Here is a 24,520-nt window from a genome sequence, read left to right on the forward strand (position 1 = left end):
GCAGTTTGGATTTAGGTAGTGGGCATGTTCAAAATTAACTGTAACTATGAGTGGATGTACACCATGGGCAGAACACAAAGGGTAAATTGCGTACTCACAAGGGCATTTAGGACCATGTTTCTGCATAAAAAGGCATTTTTGTCTTCCTATCTCTACTTGTGAATGTTGCTACCTTTCTTTCGTTGGTGTTAGTGTTTGTGGAGCTCACTGAGGAGCTGAAGCAAACTCCTTCAAGCAAAACTAAATTATCTGAAATGGGATGAGATGGATAAAATCTGTCATCCAAGTGTATATATGGGTGCTTTTGTTATGTAAAGAATTCCATAGAATCAGGGTGAGTGGACAGTTAGGGATTTTATAGATGAAAATCAAAGTTGGAAACGTTATGGAGCTGAGTAAGATTAAAAACTGTTTCAAAATGGAGGCAGAGACCCAAAAGACTTCTGTGTTGGTCTTTCTAATTTTAGGCTTTAAGCTTGTGGTTTCTGCCTTTGATAGCATAGAGCAAATAGTACTGTGTCTTAACACTGTAAGTACTGTCAAATTTTGTCTGGTGTGTCCCTTTGTTTGTACTTTTTAATATCAGGTAGCCACAAGCAATGTGGAAGGTGGCAAAAGTAAAAAAAAAAAAAAAAAAGACAGTTTTGAACTTCACAGAGACTTTCTTGCCCTGTTCCTCATTCCCACTCTCCATTACTGCCTTTGTCATTGTATGTACCTGTAGGTGGTGATGTGTGTGAGATGTGCTGCACCACGTGTTACAAATCACTGTCTTTTGCTTTAGCTTTTACCAGATTCGTGCATCTATGAAAATTCCTCCGAGAATTCCACACAAATTAGAAGCTAGCTTGTTACATGCAGCTGGTAAGTGCAAAAACGTTTAGTAAATGAGGTCATTATCTTGCCTTGCTACTTAAAGGGAGCATGCTTTCTGTCTTCCATTGTACAACTAATAGAAATGTGCTTTTAATTGTATTAACACAATAAAAACATAGGTTGTTTCATGGTGATCTGCTGAAAAACTAGCCTGTTCTTAACAATGAGAATTAAAAGTTGATTTCGGAATGTGCTACTGTTTTTCCTCTTTTAATTCCCTTTGCTGGTAGAAGAATGTGTTGATTCCTTTATATTAGTGTCTTCTGTTTTTTCAACTTACCTGCTCAGTCTTCTCAATATTTCAGGCTAGGGTGACCAAGGGTGGATCTGACTTAAGTAGACACCTCAAAGTAGTGGAGAACATCAGATATAGACTCTTACTTTCATAGATGGCTAAGCCCATTTTCTTCCAAAATGAAGTCTCTGCAATACTGCATTCTTGCTGTTTTCAAACTTGCTTTCTTGCTGTCTGGTGGCAAAGCTGAAAATTGATTGAACCTCCTGAACAGAATTATCCGTTTTGTCATCTTTTTTCTTTTTTTTTTTTTTTTTTAACTTGGCACTCACTTTTGGTTTTTTTATCTGGACAAACTGAACCTGGAGAAACCTTAGTACCCTGTTAAGCCTCCATTTCAACATGCTGTAAAATTGTGAAAAGCAGAAAATGAATTAAGTTTTCAAATGTCAGGTGGAATTCTTGGAATAGCAAGGAAGAAAAACCTACTAAGGTCTGAGAAAATGTGACAGAAATTACTGAAACCTAAATTTTTGTGGCTGTTTTAAAAGTAACTTCTGAGTAGAACAACAGAGTAGATAGTGAATTTTAGTCAAGCTTCCTGAGTATTTTTTTTTTTTTTTTTTAGTTTTTGTTAAACAAATAAATAATTCGTATGAAACAAGATTACTCCCCTTCAAAGGTGAAGTTTAGTGTGGTTTAGGGAATTTAGCTCTGCTAAACTGATCCTTTAGTAAAGCATACCTTTTTGATAGTTTCACTTAATGTATTATGTGTTTATTATTGCTGAAAAATGTTTTTCATGTCATGATATATTTTAGAATGATCTTCAGTTATTTTTTTCTTAAAGCTACAATCTTGTAAGTAAACTGTGACACACGTGTAGCTCTTGTGTCTCTTGTTGCTAGTCATGAAGGATGTTAACATCAAGACTGCAATTTGACATAAGTTTAGATCAGCAGCATTGTCAAAACAAAAATCAACCCATGATTCCCCCTGGCCACTCTTTCTTACCTTCATATTGCTCTGTGCTCTGTTGACACAAGTGTCAGATTTGGCCCAGGAACTCATTCAGCTGGCAAGCAGCTGTTTTACAAAAAAACAGACCCCTCCAAACCAAAGAACCAGCATCCTTTTTCTCAGTTTGTGATCTGTTTTAGCAAAGGACTTCAGAGCCCTAATGGCTCAATGGTTGGACTTGATGATCTTGAAGGTCCCTTCCAACCTAAAGGATTCTATGATTCTATGATGTCTCAACGAAGTGGAGAGACGTGTACAAGCTGTTCAATGAAAGGGTATTAGTTCGGCCTCCTTGTGGGTATGATAGTGCTTGGTCTTGCTGAGGACCTCTGCCTTCCATATGTTTCAGCTGCTTGCTTAATTTAGCAACGCTGAACACCATAGTTCTTAACTTGCAGCTCTCCTGCACAAGGTGTTAGAATAACTGATGCCAGTTACTGAGAATTCTGATGTTTATAGAAAATAGCAGCTCGTAGGTTGTGTGTGGACCACCACTAAGGAGGCTGACCCACTGTCTCAAAGTGTCTGTTGCTTATTGACCATAGAGGAAGCTGGACAGGAGCTCACAGTTGTCACTATTGAGAACGCTGTCCTGCATTGGTCAAGTACTTCTTCCAATACTTTTCCATCTTTCTCTTGTTTCTTTTGTTCTGTCTTCCTCATACTTAAATGTTCTAAGCCCTGTTCCTTTAGACAGCAGCATGGTTTTCCCACTCCAGTCCAGGTCATGTTGCCTACTTCTGCCTTTCCTTAGCCTCTGCAGAAGTCACCTGCAGTTTCCTTAGCTTAGCTGTGTGTTTTGCCCTGTCCCATAGACTGTTGTTTGATCTCTCTTCATTTCCTCAAGTCAAATATAGTCTCAGTTTTTCCCTTCTTCCTGCTCTTTTGCATCTCCATCCACCACGTGCCCAGCTCTTCCCAGCTCTTCATGAGGTCCCATGATAATTTAAATCTCATTTTCTTCCATTTCTATTTCCCACATCCTTTAGTAGCTCACTGGAATTGCTCTGGACCCAGGATGAGCATTGTTAAAGATAAGATGGGGGCAAAGTAAGCAGATTGCCCTAGCATTGTGAAGGTCTTCTGGTATTCTTACGATTTGAAGGGAGATGTCATCATGCTCTAGCAAGTTAAAAGAAAAACATATGTAATTTTAGTCTGTATGAGCTTGTTTCAGATTTGAGGCTGTTCCGAATTCTTCTTCTATTAGAAACTCTTGGCTGGTTTTCAGGGAAAAACAAAAAAAAAGGTAGGTTAGGAATGATATGTCCATTTTTACAATGGAAGAATAAATTAATTCCCCGCTGTTTTTCCCCTCCATTACCGAGGGGGCTTTTTGTGTGGAGAGAAGCCTAGAAATACTCTTGGCCAGTCACTGCATAGTTGACTTGAAAGAGAGTGGTTCTGCCTTGTTGACTTCACATTTGTGAGACCTTGCTCCCCATGCAGCTGTGACTCAGCCTGTTCTGGCATCAGCTTTTCTTCTTTGACTCCTCTCTCTCACTTCTGGGGGGGCCGTTTCACATTGCACCGAGGTCGGCACAACTGGGGGCTGCAGCTCCGAGCTGGAGGCCGCACAGGAAGCGGGACCTCGGCCACGTCTCTCCCGTACTCCTCTTGGGTCAGACTGGAGTGGGAGATCCTTTTGCTGATGCTGTGTGGTGAGGTCAGATTACGTGCTATATGCAGCCTTACCCGCCATGCCCTTCACCTGGAACAGATGACACAGGTGGATATAAGGTGAAAGTGGTGTTATCTATAGGGGAATTACACTTTAATGATTCAGTCTTCGTAAGCATTTTGTCCAGAACGCCTAAAGTGATGATACATATGAAAGCACTTCAACAAAACCCAGTATTTTTACTTTTTTCTTGTCTCTGAACAGGTGTTGAACTAAAATGTTGCAACCATTATAGAGTAGGAATATTTGCCAGGCACAATGATTTTTTATCAGGGCCCTGTAGACCCCAAATCTGTAAACCACAAGCTTTGCAGATTTTTTAATTTATTTTTTTTTTCTGGATTACTTTGAAGTAATGTATTAAGAAGAATCAAAAGAATTTTAAAGTATGTTTTTCATGGCCATTTACACAATTTCAAAGACTGTGTTCTGGTGGAGGTTAATGTTATTGAGCCTGCTTGTAGAGCAGTGAAAGTAAGTGTCAGTATTTCTGCTACTTCTGTTATTCCATATTTCATCTTCTTTTCTGTGTTGTTTCACTGGATAGTGCCCATCATTTTATATCCTGTGTGGTAACCCCTTGCTATTATGCTAAATATTTCCTCCATAACCAGTTTAAACTATTCCCTTTCTCATTTCTTCTACAAGTCTGTTAACCTTTTTTTGGCAAAGGATTCTGCAAGCATTTATTGCACTTTTCAGAACTCTTTTTGATGAGCAGCTTCTGGACTGAACTCAGAAGTATCGTGTTGAATTAGAAGTAGTAAGTTTTGGGTGATATATTTGGAACTGTTCGGGCCAGAGCAGTATGTAAAGATCTGGAAGGAAAGAATGAACCACCTCTATTCTTGGCTAATGCCGTGGAGTGGTATATGTCATCTAACCTCTTTGCTTCATCTGTAGGTAATTAAGAGTTCCCAGTGTGGTTAAAGCTTGAAAATCAATGGTAATGCTGGGGATGAGAAAAGACAGATTTAAGGATTTTTATTCTTAGAATGTCTTACTCAATTTGGATCAAAGCAAAAATTCTTCAGTCCAGGACTTCTAATAAAAATAAATTACATTAAAAGCACTGATACAGTATTTCTTTGAAAGAAAATGCACTCCTTTAATCTATAGCAGTTGCTGACTGAAATGGAAACTGCTGATACTGTTGGTGTTACAATTCTAGTTGTGGTCATGAAACTGCTAGGAATGAGTTCCACTTATTAGCTGCTTTGGGGTTTCCAAATTCAAGGCCAGTTAATACTTATTTCTCTTTTCAGGTGCAGATCTTGCCTTTCCTGCTTCAGTCCACGATAATATAGTCTGCAGTAAAACATTTCAGATTCTTTACAAAAATGAGGAAGTTTCTGTGAACGACGTGATGATTTTCAAAATAAAAATGCTGTTAGATGAGAGGAAGGTAATCTGCCATTCAACTTTACTATATTCAGATAATTAAGTCTTCGTTATGTACAGTTTAGATTAGTATGAACAACGGACCTGAAGAGATTTCATGCTTCTACCATTTCTTTTTAGATTGAGGAGTCTCTTAATGAAATGAATTTCCTGCTAACATTAGATCTACACTTCACAGATACAGACTATTCGTAAGTCTAAATATAGAAGTTTTGATTCAAGCAAAAACATAGGTTAATTTTTAAAACTCATTAAGTCTGCTTTATCTGGAGATGTAGTACGTTTATATTAGACATATAAGAGGATAGAAAAGAAATTTAATGCCAAAGTCCATTAAGATTTCATAGCTGTTTTGTCCCCATTCTGATTTTTTTTTTCCTGAGGGAGATGTTATTGCATTCCCAAGTATTGATATATGCTACATTTCTAGCTACATCAGTTATTAGTAACTTGCACTTCAAATAATTAATATCGTATATAATCATAATTTAAATATGTTCATTCTACTTGTATATTGTTTTGTTTTAATTTTGTTTTAGTCCAGATGACCTGAGCACACTACAGCCAATTAGTAGCCGAACTTTAAAGTTGCACTTTAACTTACACCGGGGCCTTCATCACTATGTCAACGTTATGTTTGATTACTTCCACCTTTCCGTTATTTCGGTCATAGTCCATGCTTCTTTGGTTGCTCTGCATCAGCCATTGATAAGGTAATCTCTTGTTAATAAAATGCAAATAAATTATTGAGTCTCCAAATCGAAATGTTATAAAACCAGAATACTTAGGAAAGTGTTAAATCTATGACAAATATATATATTTTTTTTATGATACTGGAATTCAGGACCCAGAAGGATGAGGTGTTTTCAAGGTCAAAAATGTCCAAACCTTTAGCGTAAGGTATTCCCACTGTTTGTCCCTGTCTTCACATCCTGGAAAGCTGTGTCTCTGTTTGTGTTAGAGAGCTATGGTGTGCAGTAGGACTGTGCTGGTTTGGAGGGTTCAGTTGGTGCTTTTTCATCATCTTTGCCTCTCCAAGTTGGATAGTTTGGATGATGTGTTTTAGGTGTGGTTATACAGTAACTGAACTGTCCCATCCGAAGGGGTGGTGCAGCATTATTTAAGAGAGGAACAGGTACTGAGGAGGTGGGAATAATGAATAATGAATGCTTCTTACTTGTTACAGTTCGAAATTTATGGCTTTAACTTTCAGGAATATTATTTAAATTAGTTGAGGTTTGCATTGGAAATAATGAGGAAGAGCTTCCAGAATCTCCTGGCACAGTGTCTGCTGACCTTCATGGTGAGAGGTGGAAAAGAGAACAGTTGAGGGTAATAATTTCTTAAATTTCCAACTATCTGGAGACATGCTTTGAAGAGAACTTCCTTAGAAGCAGCACTCCCCTAGTGTGGCACCACAGAATGAACTAAGTATCTGGGCCATCCTGAGGGGTTTTAAAAGGGCAGCCTACCGTGCTAGGAACTTCCAGGATCTTATTGAGGGTCCCTGTTTCTATTGCTTGTCCAGAAAAATCAAGATTTTTGTTTTAAGTGTGATAGTCTTGTGACGTGTAGTGTGTTAAAATTATCAGTTCATTTGTACTTTTTGCAGTTTTCCTCGCCCAGTGAAGAGTACATGGTTGAACAGGAATGCACCAGCACAAAACAGGGACTCTGTGATTCCTTCTCTTGAAAGTGTGGTCTTTGGCAATAACTACACAAAACAGTTATCAGCAGATGTAAGAATATATCCATTTACTGTTGTATTTGTATTCTGTTGGGTGGTGTGAATTTTATCTTTTCTGCAGAAACACGATTTGAGAAGGAATGAACTTTGTTAAATAGTTACTTTGCTGTGCCACGTGATATGGGAAATAAGAAAAATTGTTCCCAAAGGCTATGCTACATGCTTCAGGAATGTGCAGATGGAAGGCTTAAAATATAAAGGGTTTCAACCTTTTTTTTTTAATATATTGTAATCCATTGAAAATTGCAAAAATGCGCATGAGGTTTGTGAGAAGAGCTGTTTGCTTATCTGTCTTTTAGTTATTCTGTCAACACCTCAGTTATTGTACAAAATTTACAAAATTGATATGGACCTCATAGTTCTTTTTTTCCCCCTAGGGTTGCAGTTTTGTTGTTTCAGAGTCTTTCCTCAGCCATGCCTATAATTTCCACCATACGCTCTGTGCCAGTTTGCTGCTTGCTTTCAAAGGGTTACACAGCTATTTCATTATGGTGGCGAAGGAGCTCCCCTCTTCTCACCGAATTGAACTGGGTATGTGGACTTTAATAAAATGTATCACTTCCCTGTCGCTGTTTCTTAAGAATACCTCTCTTCTAGACTAAACTGGCACTGATTTCATACATCTGGTGTATCTAAAATCTTTTTGCTCAAACTGAGCTGTAATTTAATAACTCGAGAAAAAAATAAAATGGAAACAAGTACTGTCACATTAGGTAGAAAATGAGGAGATAACAGCCTGAGTTTATGCAAATACATTTTTTTCTTGTCGGTCTTGATTTGTCCTGTTATTTCAAATCACTGCTTGGTGATGAGAAAGTTAGAGAAACTCTTAATCCAAGTAGCATGCTACACTTTTTTGTTTCTTATAAGGAAACATTGTGTATTTGTAGACAAACTGGAACTCTGTAAGTTTGATTTGAGAAGAATATGACAATGCAAACTTGTCTGAAAAAAGACCTACAAGAAGAAATTGCTGCTGGCTCAGTTTGTAGTGTAACTTTTTGGATGAACTTAGGTACCTAGGAATTAGGAAAAGTTGTGAATAGGGAATGGTTTCTATAAAACTGACTAGTTAAAATATGCTTTCAGTTAAGCTATTTCTTTAATAAAGTTAAAACTAAACTCCTACAGGCCAGTCTCGTAGAAAAAAATTAAACTTCTATGGCAATGAAGACTTCTAGTAATTATATTTGGTAAAAGTAATTGCAAAAATATTGGATGAAATGTAATGTATGGAAATGTACATTAAATTTCTGTATAGTGCAGGGGGATTAGAGAGCCTAGCCTCAACTCGTGAACTAGGAAAGTGGTAGAAGTGAAAAAGGAAAATACATTTGCGTTATAAAGAATGATTCAGACTTTCCCCTCATCAAGCATATACCTTTTTATTCATATAAATTTCTATTTAAATCTGAAAAATAGGTCTTTGGAATTTACGTTGATTGTAGATGGTATTTATTGATTTTTGTATTGTTTAATTTTACTGATAACAAAACTAAGCATTATGAAACAATAAGTTTGGAAATTGAGGTATGAAAGCTGTTTTCTAGATGAGATGTGGTCAATTAGTGATTCAAACCAAGAATGTTCCACTTGTATATTATAAAATACAAAGCCATTTTGGCGGGGGGGGGGGGGGGGTTGTTTAGAAGGAGAGAGGGGGAGTACATTACAAGTCTGCATAGAAAAATACCAGAAACTGAGGCTCTTTCTTTACAGAAGCAAAAATACTGATACAGTTATGGTGCAGAGAACACAGCACAGGCAATGGCTGTGTCAGCAGTCTTCATCTTGACATCAAGGGGAACACCCTATCAAAGGCATGAGTCAACTCCTAGTCTTCCTTTTAAGGACAAAACTTCCCTTTTCCCAAATAGATAGGCTTAGACTAAATCCTTATACTTAGATGTTTCAGATGGGACCTTCAATTCCCCTAAAAAATTTCTACAAAATACATATGTAATAGAAAGGAGCCAGCTATTGAGTTGCATAGTTGGGTTTTATCTTTCAAACCTCACTGAAAGTCACCAAAATTTTTTTCATAAGCTTCAGTGGAACTTGCATCAGACCTTTTGTCATTTTTGTGGGTAATTGAGCTTACCTTTAGGAATGCCAGCTTCAACAGAAACACTCAAAAGAAATGTATGAAAAGAAAATGATTACTTACATTTAACATTTATTGTACATATTCTGCTGGCAGTTTGTTTCCCTGTGGGTTGGGGTTTTTTTTAAGCTTCTGCTAGAATGACTTTGTTTTTATATTTGTAAATCTTTTTTCATTTATTTCAGTTACTTTGTATATGCATTGATTGAGACAATTCATGTAACAAAAAGTACTAATAATGCAAATAGTAATTATGCTATTATCTTTTGATCATGAAAAAAATAACTAATGCCTACCATTAACTCTGATTTTTTCTAATATGCATCAACAGAAAAAAAAACCGCTGTGTTTTTGTGATGTCTATAAAGAAATTGAAGCTCTCTGGACTTCACAAAGTACACAGTAGTTGTTAGCATTTATTTTTAATTTTAAAAGTAAATGAACAATTTTATAGTGGATATTTTATGTGTGAAGTTTAAATGGGCATTGCAGAAGAGAATCTCACATCTTTAAATCCCAGAATCATCACTTTTTTGTTTTCCTGTATTATCTCCTTAATTTTGTTTCTTCTGTTTGCTTTGCTATTGCTCTGTCATATCATTTTAACACACGACAATGATTTTGCAGAAGCATGTGCAGACAACTGTTGGACTTGATAACTATAATTGAGCATTTAAATATTACTGGTTCCAGGAAATAAAAAATGCCAGCTTGATGTGTTTCACAAGTGATATCTAATCTAGAAACTACACTAAAATTATATGCTTTCATGTACTGATCTAACTGCACTAATTGCTAGGCTAGCAATAAGCTTTTTTACTAACTTTAAGGCAAATAATAAATCACAGATGAAAAAAGGAGTGTAGTAACTAGTCCTGTGTGTGCAATCCCTGTAACTAGCCAAGGCCAGCATGCAGGTCCTTTATGAACGCCTTCTCAGAAGAAAATATCCACGAACCCAGAGAGCCGCCTACCTAGGTATGTTTTCAAAGCAGGTGATATAACCACACAGGTTTTTATTAATAACACAAAATACTACATTATTTTGTAAACAGGAACACTCGTTCGCTGTTCAGCCATAGTAAACATATGTTGAACTCCAATAAAGTGTGCAGAATTGAGCTACTTATTTCTGGGCTGAATATAGATAATAAAATGAGAAATTATTACTGGTTCTAGGTTTAGTGGTGTTCTACTTCACTAAACAGAAACAACTGAAGAGCTTAGTCAGTTGTCACCATTTAAATAAAACAGCTAAAAATGATAGTTTCATCTAATTCATCACAAACTCATTTTTTTCAGATAATTGAAGAGTGATACTTTTTTTTCCTGAGAAATCTTTCAGGTTGCTTCTTGTATGTCAAGGCTTGATTCTCCCAAACACTACACAAGACATTCTGAGAGCTTAAGGTGCATTTGTCCATATTTGAATGGCCAGTTCTCCCTTTGGAGAGTGTCAGTAATGGCCTGATGCTGGACAAAAGACAACAGTGCTGTTTAGGCACTCAGAAGTTTGTGATGGAAAAAGAATAAAATAGCAGTTCATTCTCATAGTTGGTCACCAGCTTAATCATCTATAACTGTGCTTTGGTTTTGTTTCAATAACTATTGGCAGAGCCAGCAAAATTGCATCAGGTGTTTGCTGGGTGAACACTATTGTTGTAGTATGTTAGTATTTCATTTCCTTTTGACTTGTATTGTCTCTGTTCTTTTTTTTTTAACATAACATAGTAGTTTGAGATTTTTCATAAAAACTTCAGACCAGAGTTTTAAATTTTCAAAGCCTGTTCTCAATTGCAGCATGAGAAATAAGATAAATAATCAGTATTGTGTCTCATAAGTAAACCATTTATTTTTTTCACTAGTGACAAAATTTGTGTGGCCACAAACACATCAAAAGCAGTATCAAATCTTAAACTGTTTTCATATATTTTCAGAATATTTCTTATCGAGTACTGTTTAGCTAGTACAGGTGTATGTAGATTCTTCAGAAACATTTCTAAACTTGTTTCGGAGAATTTCATGCATTTCTGCAATTTGTGTATTTTCTCAGAACTTTGATTTGTATGAGTTAATTTGTTTGGCATTATCTTTAAACCTAAGTGTAATGGATGCAATTGAAAATCAATATATACTTACCAAATTTAGGTCGTATTATTTGAATACAAGTTGAGTAAACTATATTACTTATCTGTATCCTAAATTTATTATTGTGCATTTCAAAGTATGTTTTGTTGGCATATGTTTTCAAGAAACATTGTAGGAAACATTTGCTTAATGCTGTGTTTCAGAAATTAATTTAAATATAAATACTTGTTACAGACTACTTTAAGTTTTATAAATTGTTCCCTTGTTACTGGTACCTCAGATGTAGAAGGAAATCAAAACCAAATTATTATTTAATTGATCAGATTGCCTTAAGCAGACTAGGAATGATTATCAAGGAAAAATATATTACATGAAGGAAAAAATCTGCTTTCTTTATAAATAAATCACTCAAGGTTCAGATCCAGTTTAAGCTGCCATACCATGGAAGATTGGTTTGCTCTTAAAATTGAGCTATTGAGAGAAAGATCAATTAAAGAACAGTTTTTATTTGACTCAAATGTAATTCCTTAGGCAATTAAAGAATTGTATTTATATTCATGTAGTTTGCAAATCAGGGAAATAATATACCTGTAGAAAATTGGTACAGGAATAAAGTATCTCTGGAAAATCTGAGGTAGAGGGGGAATTGCACTACCTTGGTTGTGAACAATGATATGGCTGCTGAATAGCTGAGCAGCTCTCAACAGATAACCTGCAAACCACATCATCTGAATTACAGTATTTCCAAGTATAATTTTAAATGGAAAATTGGTGTCCTTGACAAGGTATCATGCTAAGTGATCATGATACTCAAATGCAAACCTTTCTTTCTGTCCTCAATCTCAGGGATTCCTAAGAGATTGTCATAATGGGAGTTTATAATTGACTTGATTCAAAGTTGACTATCACACTTTATATGGCTTGAAGTTTTATTTGATGAATTCTTTTTCATGTTTTAAAATTGTTTTGTGAGATATTTGGTTTTACTCTGCAACTTGGAAAGTACATTTTTCATTGTTATGTCCTCTCGTCCTTCTAGAAAACATAGATGTAGAAGTTCGTCTCACAGAATTGTGTGAAGAAGTAAAGGTACATTTTTAAAAAAAACTATTAAATAAGTGAAATAAATTCATTAATACAAGTAGAGTATGCTGATTTCATGTGCTGCTGGAGAATAAACTGTTTGTTTCAGTGATAATGCCCTGTATGTTTTTGGCCAACATGTATTTCAGCTCTTCCTTATTCAAAGAGAAACTGTTCAACTGACTCCAAAACTTAACTACTGATCTGTTGGATTGGTGTGTCAGTAGTAGCCATGGTAACTTTTGTACACCATGAAACTAAAGGTTACAGAAAGGTGGATTACTTGTATTAAAATCACATTTTGAATTTTCTGCATTTATAATGAGAATCCTTTCTTTTTGGTAGTATCAAATAACAATATTAGGAGATCAGTCAGTAGTAGTAAGTTATACAAATCTCTGAATCATCCCCTCCTCTGAAAGGACTTCTCCTGATTCTGTCTCCTTCTCCTGTTTTCCCTGCATTCTCAAGGAAACATTTTGTACTTCAGATTACTTAGATTTATCTTTCCAACTCTCTTAGTCAGAACTATCCCCAGCTGAGTAGCTTGTGTCCTTTTCACAGCAATGTTTAAAGCACAAGTTTTTAACTCAAAAGATGGTCCATCCTTTGCTGCTGAGTGGGCCATCTGCCCAGCTTTTGAAGAGCACAAGGCTTACCTTTCATTAGTCTAGTAGCAGCAGTATAACTGCAAGGAACTGGCTTTAAAAGGCTATCGTTTGCATTACTGGAGACAGAACCAGCACAGTTAGCTCTCTATGGGCAACTAATAATAATCTTTATCTGTTAAAAGGCTTTTCATACTTACATAGCTTCTGTGAATTCTTTAGTTTTTCCCCTAGCTTGCTAAAGTATGTTTTGGGCTTTTTTTCTGTCTTCTCCTTTCTGTTCTTTTGTGCAGTTCTCATCAAAAGTTCCTCATATTTCCACTCTTCCCTGCTAAGTTGGTGTTTGAATATTTGCAATCCTTGTTTCTACTTGCTGTTTAATATTGCTAGAGTTGGGTCTTTACTTGTTAAACTCTTTGCCTCGGTGCCTTAGGTGCCTGCAATGAAAAAAAACGAAAAACTTTTTTTTTCCCCCTCTAAAATGGCAAGAAACAAGCCTAGCAGACTACAATTAACTGGCAGGGGACTGTATCACAGGGCTACGCATATATTGTTAAGGAAAAATCCTTGTTTCACACTGAATTTGTCTTGGTGTGATCTGGTTCTAGGATGTCTATACTATAACACTGCTTCCTGCTTGTGCTTAGAGTATATGTAGATATATAGCACTATATAAATGTTCTTGTGAGTTGTGACTAGTCTGAAATAGAGATGTCTTTATTAAATGTTTACAACTGTATCAAAGTCAGACTAAGATAGTGAGTATTGATTTTCTGATTACTGATTCCTGTTCCTTTCAGGAACGCTATTTTTGCGTGTTAGAAAATAGAACAGTTGCAACTCAGATATTCTTGCCATAAATGGAATTGTTGCTTTAATTTAAACTCAGGAGTCCTAATTCTAAAAGACAACTAGGTAATGTTTAAAGCAGCATAAAATAATGTGTTGGTGTTGTAACATAGATTAATTCAATTCTGATCCTTCGATGAAACAGTTCTTATTTGGAAGTTACTTTTAAAATTAAAATTCCCACTAAAATAAAGTATACTTTTTTGATTCATGTCTGTACATTATGGTCTCATCTATTAATCATGTGAATATTTTTTCCTGACTTCAGAAAATGGAAAATCCTGATGAACTGGCAGAACTTATAAATATGAATCTTGCTCAACTTTGCTCACTTCTGATGGCTCTCTGGGGTCAATTTCTGGAGGTCATTACCTTACAAGAGGAGGTCACAGCTTTGCTAGCACAAGAGCATCACACGTTAAGAGTAAGTATTGACTCTGCCTTCAGGAACTCTGGCACATTTCTGCTCTTGCTGGGACACATTGATATGGAAATGTGTATCAAAAGGAGACTCAAGATTCTAATGTTTCTAGTTTTATTCGGGAAACTTAGTTGGAATCATAGAGGGAACTGTTGTATTGCATTTGTTAGCTCTCATAGCATGTTGTTAGAGCTTATTCTTGGAAAATAGTACATAAAATACATTATTTATGTTTACAAACCAACTAATTCTTTTCATCTTTTGAATAAGAAATGCAGTTCAGTAGGCAAATTACAGTCTGTGGAATAAGATGTATTTGTGCAGAATGATGTATTTTTCTGCAGGAGCCATTCCCGGTGCCCACCCTGCATTTTACTTCCCTAGTGCATTTAGGCTTCCTGCTTGGTAAAACAAACTGTTCTTTCCTTCTGAATTAAGAATTTATAATGTTCATAAGCTTTGAGAAGTCTTTCAAGTGAGATTTTAGAAAAGAAGAGGTGTATTAGAAATGATCTGGCCTGTATGTGTGTGTATATAAAAATAGGTACAGTGAGTACCTGCACACACAGTTGGTCTCTGTATGTGTGTACACAGTTGCTCTGGGCTTTGTACACAGAAAACCTCAGCGGTGCCGGTTCCCGTAGTGAAATATTTTCAAGTATGGACTAAATCATGAGCTTTACTTTCTCATAATTATATTTTTCCCTCCTGTCTTTTGTGGCCTAGAATTTGAAGTAATGTAACATTTTAAAGCTTTCAGAGAATAAGATTCATTAAAGCAAAAACAAATAAACAATGACACACACCCACCACCCTTCCTCATCACAGAGCTTGATTGTCATCATGGAATCACAGAATCGTTTAGGCTGGAAAAGACCTTTAAGGTCATCAGGTCCAACCATTAACCATCTGTACTGACTGACATCTCAGTCTGTGCATTTCTCACGCACATAGAATAAGTAATTTTAAGAGATTATCTGGAGACACTTCTTGTACAACCATTTACAGAGAGTTTGTTAGAAGGTCTATTAATGAGAATACCTGCTATCAGTGCTTTGTAATAGCCACAATCCAAAACAAAGTCTATTTTAAGGCTTTAGGTCTCAGAGATTTGATTTCCTTCACCAGCACATCTGTTGGTTGCATCAAAACCCTTTCCATTTTGGTTCTGAAGGGGAAACCTGTGAAGGATACTTGTACTGTGGTCTTATGTACAGAATTAATAAATCCCATTAATGAGGGAATCAAGGCTGTGGAAGTGGCCTATTCTGGAGAATAAATGGAATTTTCCAGAAAGAGTGCAAGGCTTATTTGTTAGATGTGCTAGCCATAGGAAAGTGTGATCATTTTACTGGCTATCTATGAATCTTACTTACCTTTTTCTGCTTTTCGTACAAATTCTGGAATCCTTCAAGGTAACCAGTAGAAAGTATGAAACAAGAATACTGCACTTCCATTCAACTGCTGGTATATACATATTTGTACAAGAATACGTTTAATAAAATGAAATGAAGTATTAATATTCTAATTTTTACTGCACCAGCATTTAAGAAAAAAAAGAACAGATACTGCTAATGATTATGTATTCAGCTTCTTAAATGTGGTTCTTTTAAGAATCTTTGATGTAGGTCATTCTCTCTAGCTCTCAGATTCCTTAATTGTTTTATTTTATGGTAGTTATTTTAGGGAGTATGTCCAAGTAGCTACTTACACTGTGCAACTGGATGTAGTGTGCATGTTAACGGTATTTCTGTCATGCTTTCCAGTTTGCACAAAACTCAAGTGGAGTTCCACTCTTCTTTAAAAAAAAGTGTCATATGATTTCATGACTACATTTTTTTGCCTTTGAGTTGCTCTTATGCCCTCTTCTTTTGTTGTCTGTCACTATGCATAAATAAACTTTCCTAAGTTGAACTCAGAGGTGACCCTTCTTATAGCTAAAAGAGTTGGGCTTAGTTTATTTTGGAAAGAAGTGGCTAACTGCTATTTCTTTTTGAGTGCTGAATGCTGCAGTTACTGGATACTTCATTATCTACCCAAACATCAAAGACTGTAAAGGAGATTCAGGACATGGGTAATCTTAAACTTACCTTTTATTTAGGGCCTGATAGTGAAGAGCAAACAGGCTAATCCTTTAAGAATTTAATAATATGGCATTGAGAAGGAAATTTTACCTGAGCCAACTTAAAAAGAACCAGAAATGTGATCTTATTTAATTTTGCAAACACTAATTTGCAGATGTGACACTTGTGGTCTGTACTCCAAGATGTGAAGAGCTTGTGTAAATACTTTGCCAACATATGTATTTAAAATACATATAAGAAACCGTCGCCCCGCTGGGTTTCCCACATGTCAGTAGAGCAGGAGCCAGCAATCCATAAATGCAGTAAATCTTTACATTAAAAAGAGATGGTAAATTTGACCCTCCACTTCTCTAAGAGCATGTTTGGTTGTTGATTTTGGATGCTGTTCTGCAGTATTTGGTATAGTAATTTGTAAATTGTATTAATAATCTTTTGAGACTTTATATTTTGATGGTTGGTATAAATTTCTTTTGAGAAACCAACAATGATGATGTTTCACTCGAGGTGTTATCTGTGCATATGAAAAGATGCAGGATTTCTGGGTTTCAGTTGAGATTTGATAGATAACTTACTAATTCTCTAGAGAGAACATCTGTCCTTTCTGGAATAAAATTTTTGTGCTATACAGAATCCTGTTCTTCTAAATAATCCTTTTTATCATTATTAACGTCAGTACTCCAATGTGTTCGCTACTGCTAAAAGTTGTTTTTAGCTTTTCATCTTGCAGTATTTCCAGACTATACCTTTCACAGGAAATTTCTCCCTGGGAAAATTTAGTATTAATTCAAGATAAATTAACCCTTTTAGAGAGTCATTATTCTGACAGGTGTGGATATTCGTGTTAAAATACCCCTTAAAAATACCCATCATCTGTATTTGGTCAAATGACTTTCACCCTCTTTACGTAGTTGCTTATAAAACAGGTATTTCTGCTGGTGTTGCTAGAAAATGTTATAATGTGATAACATATTTTATGTATTTAAAATTAATATCTTAAAAAAATTATTTATTTTACTTAGTTTACTTAAGTGTTTATATATTTAACTACTTTCAAATACTTTTAATATTAAGCACTACATAAAGAAGTCAGGATCATAGATTGTCTGGGCTGGAAGGGACCTCCAGAGGTCATCTAGTCCAACCCCACCACCATAAGCAGGGACATCTCCAACTAGATCAAGCTACTCAGAGCCTCATCTAGCTTGATCTTGAATGTCCCCAGGGATGGGGCCTCCACCACCTGCCTGGGCAACCGATTCCAGTGATCTATCACTCTCATATTGAAGAACTTTTTCCTAATGTCTAACCTAAATTTACCCTTTTCGAGCTTAAAGCCATTTTTCTAGCTTAAATCCATTAAAGTTAGGAACACTTTAGATATACTAGAATTTCCTTCAACTACATTATCACACTGATTAAGTTTACAACTACTTTTCATTTTAAAAAGTGCTTAGAGTGTGTTGTTTTATATTATAAAAAAAGTTTGCACACTAAACTAGTTCCCCTCTTTGTTCCATAGTGACATCTTCTGGTAGGACTGAACATACTATTCCAACATTATGTCTTTGAGTTTGATTAGTCCTAAAATAGAAGAATTGAGAACTAAAATGTCAGACTGCAACTCATAAATGTGCAGGAAATCAATATATATTTCACAGCAGTTTTTCTGTTTGATTTTTCCTCCTTATCTGTTTACAATGGGAGCACAAAAAAAACCCCAAAAAAGTAGTTTTGGGAAGTCTGTAGGGATGAGAAGTAGCTGATGCCATTTCCTCCTGCAAAGTCCTTGTGGAGTCAGCACAAGTTGGTAGTGCCTGAATCACTCACACCAGCTGGTGGTCGTTCTGGTTCTGCAGAGCTGGTTGAAAGCATCCTAGCAAATGCCTCAATCCTTCCATGAGGATCCTAATTATAATCAACTCCTCCTGGTTTGTTGTTTATTTTCTCTCCTTAATATATATTTATGTGGGCTTTAAGAGCTTGACTTCAACTAGTTCTATACTGCTGCTATTATGCTAAGAGTTCTCTGGAGCTGGTGATCAGATTTTCTTCAGAACCATTGAAATTACTTAAACAATTACAAACAGGATTTATTGCAAAATAAAAAGCCTTTATTTTCTGTTTGAGAAAGTAGTAGAATTCTAAAGATCTGATCTCCATGTAACTCCAGTTACTTTATGTGGTAAAGTGGGTGTTCACATCTAAAGTGAAAATCACCTTGCTTGCCTCCTAGGAAACCGCTTTACGCTCTTTTCTTGACTTAAACCAGAAGCACCTACTAATTGGGCAATATTCCTGTTAGTATTTTATCTCCTATTACCTGATTGATTAGGATCTTTAATTCATTAGTTTAGAATGATAACCAGTCTGCTTTTCATGCTCAATTGCTCTAAAATCTAGGTTTTAACCTGTAAAACTGTCTCTTAAGTCTGTTGTATAACAGTCTTCTCCCTTTCTGGGGTAAAGGTTGGGGATTAGCTCTGACAAAATTGTGTATTTGGAAGGTAGATGTCTGTCTAGAAAAGGCAGCTGGGAGGGCACAGAGGAATACTTAGGAACACTGATTCTAATCCTACATATGTATGCATAAACTCCTGACATAATTTCTGAAGAAAAGCAGATACGGCTTTTGTGTGTGTGTCTGGTCGCTGCTGAGAGTGGAAGTTGCATTTACAAGAAAGTATTGAACTGACTGTTTTCTTTTTACTTCAGAACATTTTCTATGAATATTCACAGGTGATGTTATGGTTGAGATTAATTTTATGTAATGCAGTACATTGATTTCTGGGAGGTTGGAACAGGACTTTCAGCCTCTAGTGCAGGTCAGCAGCTGGGGATTTAATATCTGTGGTTTGGGGTTGGTTTTTTCCTAAGTACCTTGGAGCAATTTTTTCCCTGTTTTTTTGTTTGTTTGTTTGTTTGTTTTTTTAATTGAGAAAGAAGGAAAAATTAGAAGCTACAGAACATAGAACTTTATCCAGACAGTACTCTCTAAAAGTATACTGGGCAGTGTATCAGGAGGGAAAACTAACCGCTCTGCAAGTACTTATCTCAGAACAAAAGTTGATATGGTCCTGTAAGTCTGATGTTTGCCAAGTCATGCGTGAGATTTTCCCAGTGCCATGTCCGTGCTCAGGCCGGACACTGATGCTGGCCACAGCTCTGAGTGGAGTGAAAGAGCTGAGGGAACTGAACTAGCTCTGATGCCTGCTCCCCCAGATACACTGCAAACCCTCACCATCTGCTTGGGAAGTCAGATAACTTATGAGGAAGACCCAGAGTATGTTGAAGATATAAAGGAGCAGGGGGCTGGGAGGTGGCTGGTAATAAGTGGTTAATTAAGTCAACTAGCTACATGTGTGGTTCTCTAAGTGGGAGATTTTGGTTTAATTGATGTAAACAAATTGATGTTTGTGCCCAAGTTAACACACAAGCAGTTGCCAGCAGTCACTCTGTGTTCTCTTTTTTGTATGTCTTGTTACAACAAGGAAGATGCCGTCATGCTGTATTGAATGGCTTTTTTTTATGTAGATAACTGGACACTTAGAAAAATAAAAGTAAAAAAAATGCATCTAGATTGAATTAATATTTTTATGTAATACTTGAAATTTGAGTAATTTCATCTTGCAAAACCTTAACTTTGGGGGTTTCTAGATACTGCATTTTTAATACATTATGTTTTTGTTCGTAGTAAATTGCTGTATAATCCACACTCTATATCCACCCTTTTGATGTTAAAAGAATATGCTCCCCCTGTATTATAAAATACCTTTTTAGTACTGTATGATTTATCGACTTTAGGAATATAATTAAGTCTTGAATACAGTACTTCTATTTAGCATACTCTTTGTTATTGCTGTTGTTATCTGCAGCTGAAATCTTTACAAACAGGATTTTTTTTTTTGCATGGTAGTTTACTGTGGGCAAGAGAGTATTCATGGAAAGTTTGAAACATAATTGTCTGTGTTTTGAGACTGCTAAATATCTAAGGGGTTTCTACTTCTGAAGGTAATCCTCAAGCACATTCAGAAGTGTCTGTCAAACAGTCGTTTCCTTTCTTGTCACTGAAAAGTCTCCTAATATTTTTTGTGTGTTGCTGTTTCAGATGCGCTTGATTTGGGTGATTGATTGATTGATTTCTTGGTCATGAAGTTTTCAGCATGAAGTTGAATCTGGTACAGTTCCCCTCAGTCATCCAGCGCACAAATAAAAATTCTCATGTCAGTCACGAATCTTGTCTGTGGCATCCTTGTCCTGCCCACTCAGGCTAAACATTTAGGGAGGAAAAAAAAAGTGACTGCATACAAGTCAGTAACATCACTGTGTAGGAATGCTGATGGATTTTCAAAAATTGTATGCAATGGAAAATAAGCTCTAACTTTATGTGGATCTTGCAGGTGCGCAGATTTGCAGAAGCATTCTTTTGTCTTGAGCATCCCAGGCAAGCTGCCCTTGCCTATCAAGAACTACAGTAAGTAGCCTTTGAAGTGCACAGTATGTATCATGTAGTAGTATTCTATAGTTAATGTTGTGTAGAAGTACTGTCTTAAAAAAATACTTGCATAACAAGTTCAAGAGAAACTTATGTCTAAATAGAGATTTGAAGTTTTTCTTAATCAGTTATATAAGAAGTTTTAAATAAAGCTATTAAATAATCAGTAGTAAAGTTTCTGAAGCTAATTAAACTACTGCAAATTTCTGTTAATGTAAAAATAAACAGTTCTGTTTTCATGTAGGACTTCCTTTTTTTCAGTGCTCAAAGTCATCTACAGATGTGTGCAGCTATCAAAAACACTTCCTTCTGCAGTTCTCTTCCACCCCTCCCCATTGAATGCAGTGAGCTAGATGGAGATATGAACTCCTTGCCTATAATCTTTGAAGATCGATATTTAGATTCAATTACTGAAGGTAAACACACTTCCCAATGCAGGTTTTTTTTTAAGAAACGGACAAAGAATTATGTAAAACCTGGGTATTTTTCTTTACATTTCTTAATGGCTTGCAGGAGTACATGTATTTTCTAGGAAATGTTTCTTTAGTTTGAGTTTTGGGGATGTGTAAAGTTCTATAAATATTAGTGTTTCATAGCTTCAGTTACCTGCATAATCTTGCTGTAAACAATCCTTTTTCTTATTTTGTTTTTCCTTTCCTTTTTTTGGTGAAAGATCTGGATGTACCCTGGTTGGTGGTTCAGAGTCTTCCAAGGTCAGAGTCCAGTAAACTGGATAAATTTGAAGCTGAAGAAGGTTTTGTAGCGGGTTTTACTAGCCCGGAACTGAAAACAAGACCTGCAGGTGCCTCCAACCTTTGGCATTCAGAAAATGAAAAGATGTTAACAAAAACTTTGAAAGGGAAAAATGAAGATGCAAATAAATCCAAAGTTAAGGTTACTAAGCTCATGAAAACAATGAAACCAGAAAACACAAAAAAAATTGTTAAACAGAACTCTAAGGACTCTGTGGTCTTAGTAGGCTACAAATGTTTAAAAAGTGCAACACTGGAAGATGCCTCTAGAAGCTCAGAAGGCAGGCCTTCATGCAATGCTAAAGAAGGGCTGGACCCTGCATTAGGTGGATTTCCTTGTGATACAAAGACCTGCACCAGGCAAATAAGTCAGAGAGAACTCACGTTTTTGCCATCTGGAGCTGAGGAGAAGACTAACAAGATTGAAGACGTCCAATCAGGTCCAGGTAGCCCTGTGTACTGTGAAAATGTTGCCAGTTTTGGTAGACTTGCTGTCTCCCAGACAGATTCTGGAACTATACAAGCAGATAGTGCTCTACAACCCAGAGTTACACTTGAAGGTTGTCATGGAGGTCAACCACCTTCCTCAGGAGTCAGGACAATCGAGGTCAAACCAAGTAATAAGAATCCTTATGAAGGGGACAGAGTAACTGTTCACGTTGGATCATGGGCTGAGTTTCCACAAGATGGACTGCAAGGAGAGAATTTGCAGATACCCAGTGTTCAGTCTTCAGAATCTGGAAATAAATTGGATTCAGGAGAACAGGAATCACTGCTTGAAAAGGAAGATGTCCATGAAAGAAACTTCCGACGTACCGGTGACATCTTGACGAAAATGAAAAGTAATCAGCCTACTCTTTCTACAAAAGAAAGTCAACTTGCTGTGAGTGGAGACATGAGTAAATTACCAGATGTGAGTGTGACATGCGCCTCTTCTAGGTTTTCAGATTCAGGTGTCGAAAGTGAACCGAGTTCTTTTGCAACTCACTCCAACCCTGATCAGGTTTTTGAAAATGTTCAAGGGCAAAGTGCATATAATGGTGAGAGAGTATTTCCTCAGCTTTTACTAAAACCTGACTGTGCTATAAAAAACACAGTGGAAAGCCACTGCACTGAGAGTACCAGCGCTGTAAGTGAAATACAGTCGTCCCTGACATCCATAAATTCTCTGCCTTCAGATGATGATGAGCTGTCACCTGATGAGAACTCAAAGATATCTATTATACCTGAATGCCAGCTAAATGACAGTAAAACGGTATTGGATCTTGGAGCAATTGACTTGCCAAAATGTGATGACAGTAAAAAATCAAACACCAATTTGCAGCAACAGTGTGGTGTATTTTCAGGGTATTCAGGTAACAAAACTCTGTCTATACATTCATCGCTCTCAGGAACAAAAGATCTTTTACACTTGGCTGTTTCAGATGAGGGTACATCTACTGATGTGAAACATTACAGCCCACAGGTAGACCTTGGCACAACCTGCAAGGACGCTCAGGACCTTGAAAGGCATCTTAATGCTCCAGAAGAAACAGTTAAATTGCGTTTGGAAATTACTTGTATGGGTGAACCATCTGTTGTTTCAGGTTCTTCATCTGTAAATGCAGTGTATGAGATTGAGAAAACAAATGAAGGAAAACGTAATGAGCCTTTAGAACTTAAGGAGACAACTGAAGACCTGCCAGTAGCTCAGTGTGAAACTGGTACAGATGATCCTTCTCCCACCAGTAGTACTGACATGGTAAAGCAAGGGCTTGTGGAAAACTATTTTGGCTCTAGAAGTAGCACAGATATTTCAGATATTTGGCCTATGGACAATAGCAATCCTGTTAGCCCTCAGAAGGAAGCATATGAAAAACAAGTTATTTGCTCTTCCCAACAAGATGAGGAAGAGGAGGAGGATCAAGAAATGATTGAAAACGGGTATTACGAAGAAACAGATTATAGTAGATTAGATGGAGCTTCCAGTGCTGACCAGGACCATGGCTCAGCAGAAGAGAGGGGCGTGAGACCTGAAAGGATTGATAGTGGGCATCTGCGAGATGGAATGACTGTGCCTCCTGTCTGCACTCCTGGTTGTCTGTCTTTCCCTTCTTCTCTGAGAGACTCTCCTTGTAATGTTATCTGTTCTGCAAGGAATAAATCTGATGCAATTACACAGCAGCCAGGCAGCACATCCTACAGCTCAGCTTCATCCATTTCTTGGTTTGAAAGCTCTCCAAAACCTCAAATGTTAGCGTAAGTGATTGTTTTAAATCAAAGTTTTTTACGTTTAGAAATGCTACATGTGGAATAGAAAGGGAAAAGTAGTGTGGAGAGGCTCTAAAGAGCCCCCAGGACTGTGGCCTGTGGAGTCTGCATGCTCAAGTAACATAACGTTTTATATGTTCAGAAAGAAAAGTGTGTTAGCACTGAATTCCTTCTGCCTCTTATCTTGTAATTTCATGTGGTTTGACAAAATGCATGTGAAGCAATTTTTTGTTCTTTTTCTAATATGTTCATTTTTAAAAAAAAAAAATTACTTGGCTGAAGAGTGATGTCATAATGAGCATAAAATGGTGTTCTGTGAAATGGAAAGTGTTATAATAGCAAGCATAGGAAGATGTGCTTTGAGTTTAAAAACAAACCCAAAAGCACTTTGTAACTGGTTGTACATCTAATTAGTTAAGTGAAGCAATTGTGCAGTGCAAGCTGAGACAATGACCTTATTTTTTAGTCTTAACTTCAGATATCCAAAATGTAACACCTCAGAGACCATAGTGCTGTAAAATACACTGCAGTTTGAATAACAGGAAAGCCAAATTTAGAGGGACATCAGGGATCCTCGATTGCATCTCCACTTGCTGTAAACATAGGAGTTTCCCTGATAACTGCCTGCTGTAAACTGAACGTGGGAAGCAGCAGCTTAATATGTTGCATTGGAAGTAAAATGTTGCTATCATAAAGAAGAAAGGTAGAAACAAGGAGCATGTTAAGCAGGCAGAAGAGATAAAGGAACAGATTGTGGTAAGCAGCTGAAGGAAGGACTGAGCAGTAGGGGAGAAAAACAGAGAAGTGGACAGAAAAGTAGCTTCTGAAG

The 24,520-nt window shown here is 36.6% G+C and overlaps 1 protein-coding gene across 1 annotated transcript in view; it reads left to right on the forward strand.

Annotated features, from left to right (window-relative positions):
• Positions 1 to 784: 784 nt before the first annotated feature.
• The window catches only part of FAM135A (family with sequence similarity 135, member A), a gene marked incomplete at its 5' end in the record, with an annotated part of 48,794 nt that continues 25,058 nt past the window's right edge, over positions 785 to 24,520 (forward strand). The window contains 12 exons of the mRNA XM_008937957.1: positions 785 to 864; positions 5,078 to 5,217; positions 5,334 to 5,404; positions 5,753 to 5,926; positions 6,826 to 6,952; positions 7,338 to 7,491; positions 9,965 to 10,042; positions 12,192 to 12,241; positions 13,961 to 14,116; positions 20,595 to 20,668; positions 20,951 to 21,105; positions 21,363 to 23,679. Of these exons, the coding sequence (XP_008936205.1) occupies positions 785 to 864; positions 5,078 to 5,217; positions 5,334 to 5,404; positions 5,753 to 5,926; positions 6,826 to 6,952; positions 7,338 to 7,491; positions 9,965 to 10,042; positions 12,192 to 12,241; positions 13,961 to 14,116; positions 20,595 to 20,668; positions 20,951 to 21,105; positions 21,363 to 23,679 (3,576 nt within the window). The remainder of the gene's footprint in view (positions 865 to 5,077; positions 5,218 to 5,333; positions 5,405 to 5,752; positions 5,927 to 6,825; positions 6,953 to 7,337; positions 7,492 to 9,964; positions 10,043 to 12,191; positions 12,242 to 13,960; positions 14,117 to 20,594; positions 20,669 to 20,950; positions 21,106 to 21,362; positions 23,680 to 24,520) is intronic.

The sequence above is a fragment of the Merops nubicus genome, unplaced genomic scaffold, assembly GCF_000691845.1.
Source record: "Merops nubicus isolate BGI_N331 unplaced genomic scaffold, ASM69184v1 scaffold23023, whole genome shotgun sequence".
Lineage (NCBI taxonomy): Eukaryota > Metazoa > Chordata > Aves > Coraciiformes > Meropidae > Merops > Merops nubicus.